Source organism: Galeopterus variegatus, unplaced genomic scaffold (assembly GCF_000696425.1).
Source record: "Galeopterus variegatus unplaced genomic scaffold, G_variegatus-3.0.2 Scaffold2677, whole genome shotgun sequence".
In the NCBI taxonomy this organism is placed as follows: domain Eukaryota; kingdom Metazoa; phylum Chordata; class Mammalia; order Dermoptera; family Cynocephalidae; genus Galeopterus; species Galeopterus variegatus.
In genome coordinates, this window is record NW_007728788.1 from 180,440 (window position 1) to 183,758 (window position 3,319).

Below are 3,319 nucleotides of genomic sequence, written 5' to 3' on the forward strand. Positions count from 1 at the left end.
AGCAAAGATGTTCTTTGAATCTCCTGCTAGTCAATCTGGCAGTCCAACCTAAAATGTTTCTAATTAAAATAAAAGTAATCAACTTTACAACGAGATAGTTTAATCATAGCTCTACTGCAGGGGTTAGGGTGCAAGGGTGTTAGAAATAATACTAAACTTCTTGTTCTTTTAGAAAAAATAATACTTTCTAATGAGGTGCAAAAATCTTGACTCATTTCTAGTTCTAGCAGATGTGTCCTTGCCTCCTGCCAGGTTGCAGGTCAGAGAGTGGTTTGGAAAATCAGAGGTCAGCAGAAAGAAGTGGTTCTAGGAAATTGAAGGTGTTACCTATGCCTGAAAGTATGAAGTAGAACTGAAGGCCATTAATTCTTTCACCTAGTCTTCCTGATCATGAATTGAATTAATGATCACCTTTCAAAAATATTTCTGATTCTAATACCAGTAATTTAAAAGGGCTTCAAAAAAAGATCAAATCCCAGGAGTTATAATTGTAACAGTGACTAATATTCATTGCTTGTTAGTTTCCTGCTGTGAACTACTCCTTAAATACATTATCTAGTTTAATCTTCACCTACATTTCTGATTCTAATACCAGTAATTTAAAAGGGCTTCAAAAAAAGATCAAATCCCAGGAGTTAAAATTGTAACAGTGACTAATATTCATTGCTTGTTAGTTTCCTGCTGTGAACTACTCCTTAAATACATTATCTAGTTTAATCTTCACCTACAAAGATTGGGTTTTATTAGAATCTAATGAGTTGGGTCATATCAGAATGACCTATGAGTTGAGTTGTTTCAGAATTTTAACTGCATGTGAACAAAATAGAACAATCCAAAAACATCCTCCAGGCAAGTCATTTATTGCTATTGGTTTCAGTATGCTCATCTATATAGCATCTGTATAATGAGGCTTTGTGGAGACAGTCTCTGAGGTTTGTTCTAGATCTTCATTTGGAGTTAAACTCACACTGAGTTCATCTTATATAACTGAGCATTTCTTCAATGCGTGCATATTGAGCTCACACAGAATACGCAGTGTTTTTCTTTCTGGAAAGATCATTATGGCACATTAAAGAAGGCAGCATATTTTTTGCTTTTCTTCTCACTCAGAGTAGAACCCAATTTCCCTCTTTTTGCTTTAGATGAATTCAGGCCTAGTTACTGAACACTCAAGAGAGACTTATAGTGGGAATCGCCTGGCTAAACCCAGCCAATCTATAAAAAAACATGAGAAATAAAAATAAATTATAGTTTTAAGCTTCTGTTTCCAGGCTAGTTTATTATGCACCCATACATTCCTGTTATTGTCCTTGTAGCATGCACCACAAGTAAAATCAAAGAGCATACAATAGTAGCTCAATTTATTTGAACTTTTGAGAATTTTGAAATTTCTGCATCTTTCTCTTTTTCATCTGTTTTTATTTGGATCCTCCACCTGATTCAGAGTTGAACTCAAAACCTTCAAAACTTAGGAAGAAACAGACACTTATGCTGTGCATCTGTTCAGTAATGTGTTACATCATCCAGGAGGAACTTAAGGGTTTGAATCAGGGAGCAGTGGTAAAAGGAGGAAAGGAGATTGTTCTGAAAAATGTGTTCACCTGGCTCCTGGTCCTATTTTGGCCACTGCAGTTTGGGCTTCTAAAAGTTTCTTCACTTCTTTGGGTATCAGGTACCTTCTCTTTCAGATACAGTGTTGATTTATGTGATCTCAAGAATTCTTGGTTGCACTGAGCGTCACTGCCTTGGATTGAGTGTCCCCGCAAAACTTAATTCCTGCTGTTACTGTTGAGGATGGGAAATCCTATTATGGTAATTAAAAGGTGGGGCCTTGAAGAGGTGATTAGATTGTAGGATCATGCGGTAGCGAATGGATTAAAAATGGTGGCCATAGGCGTGGTTTGGAGGACTTTAAAAGGAGAGTGAATGAGGAGGTTAGTGTCTCTCTCTGCCCATCATTTTCACAATGTGATACCCTGCTGTCACTGTCATCACCATGCCTTCACCAAATGTGTTCCCTGAACTTTGGACTTCCGAGCCTCTGAAACTGTAAGCAATACATTTCATTTTCTCTATAAATTATCTAGTTTTGTGTATTTTGTTATAAGCAGCAGGAACAGACTAATACACTTAGTTTCTTTTATAATATTAGAATAATAATATTCTACCTACCATAAAGGGCTTTTATGAGGATTATATTGAGTATCATGGGTCGTGTTTTTCAACACTTGTTACTTCGTAGGTACTAAATAGCCCAATATCACTATTAGAAATGATTTAAGGTCTGAATAGCTGAAGCAGAAGAGAATTCAGTGCAATGCACTAGACATCTAACATAGTTTCTCTGATAAAACATACCACTGACTAAAGCTGAGGGGGCTTTCCTCCTCCCCCCATACTTAAGTTTAAGAACGAAAGATGAAAACGTCTTTGCAGCATTCCTCTCTGAACAGAGACCAACTTTGCCCTTCCTTGAAAGTGCCATTGTTTACAAACCAACTTTTAGGAAATTAATGTTGATGCCCAGGTGTGGCATTAGTAGCAGTTCTAGAGGTTTGCTCCGATTTATTTATAATCTTTAAGAAAAGTCCTCCTCTCCCATGTCTAGCAAACCCAGCACAACGCCCACCCTCACTGCGGCACTGGACGCGCGGGGGATGCGCGGTTATTCCAGGAGTAGCCACTAAGGGGAGCCGGACGCTGGACCGCCCTCCCACGTTGCCATGACAACGCCATCGGCGGGCGCGCTGCGTTTGGAGCTAAGTGCCGACTAAAGCAGGTGTCGGCTTGCAGCGCGCTCGCGGCGGCTCCGGGATCCCTCGGAGCCTCGGACAGCCCGGCTACTGTTTCTCCATCTCCCTCTCGGACGCTCCCTAACGCGGCGGGGACGCGCAGGGTGAAAATGGTTCACCATTCAGGCTCGATTCAGTCCTTTAAACAGCAAAAAGGTCAGTTGGCATCTTGCTTTCCCCTCCCTGCGGGCGTCCTTTCCCCGTCTGCATGCTCTTGCAGTTGTATAGGAGCATCCTTTGCCGGCTTATGCGACACAAAGGTGGGCACCTCTGAAGTTAAATTTTTTGTTTGTTTGTTTAATGCCTCTTTGCTCTGCATCGTAGATGAGTCTCATTTTCTGAGCCTCCGCACGGTGGCTAGGAGGAGCGGAATTCGTCATTTCAGGACTTGATTGAATGTATATCTCTGCTAAGACTGTTCGAATGCACTGCAGAAAACCGGCTTAGCAGGGGTTGTCCCAATAGCCCAATAGCGCTCTGATGTTTGAAGACAGAAATGTTGGACGATGTTTGACCCAGTTTGAGAT

General features: G+C 40.8%; 1 protein-coding gene across 1 annotated transcript in view; it reads left to right on the forward strand.

Moving 5' to 3' along the window:
- Positions 1–2,805: 2,805 nt before the first annotated feature.
- The window catches only part of LOC103598578 (anoctamin-3-like), a gene marked incomplete at its 3' end in the record, with an annotated part of 96,291 nt that continues 95,777 nt past the window's right edge, over positions 2,806–3,319 (forward strand). Inside the window, exon 1 of the mRNA XM_008582595.1 lies at positions 2,806–2,948. Within this exon, the coding sequence (XP_008580817.1) occupies positions 2,903–2,948 (46 nt within the window). The remainder of the gene's footprint in view (positions 2,949–3,319) is intronic.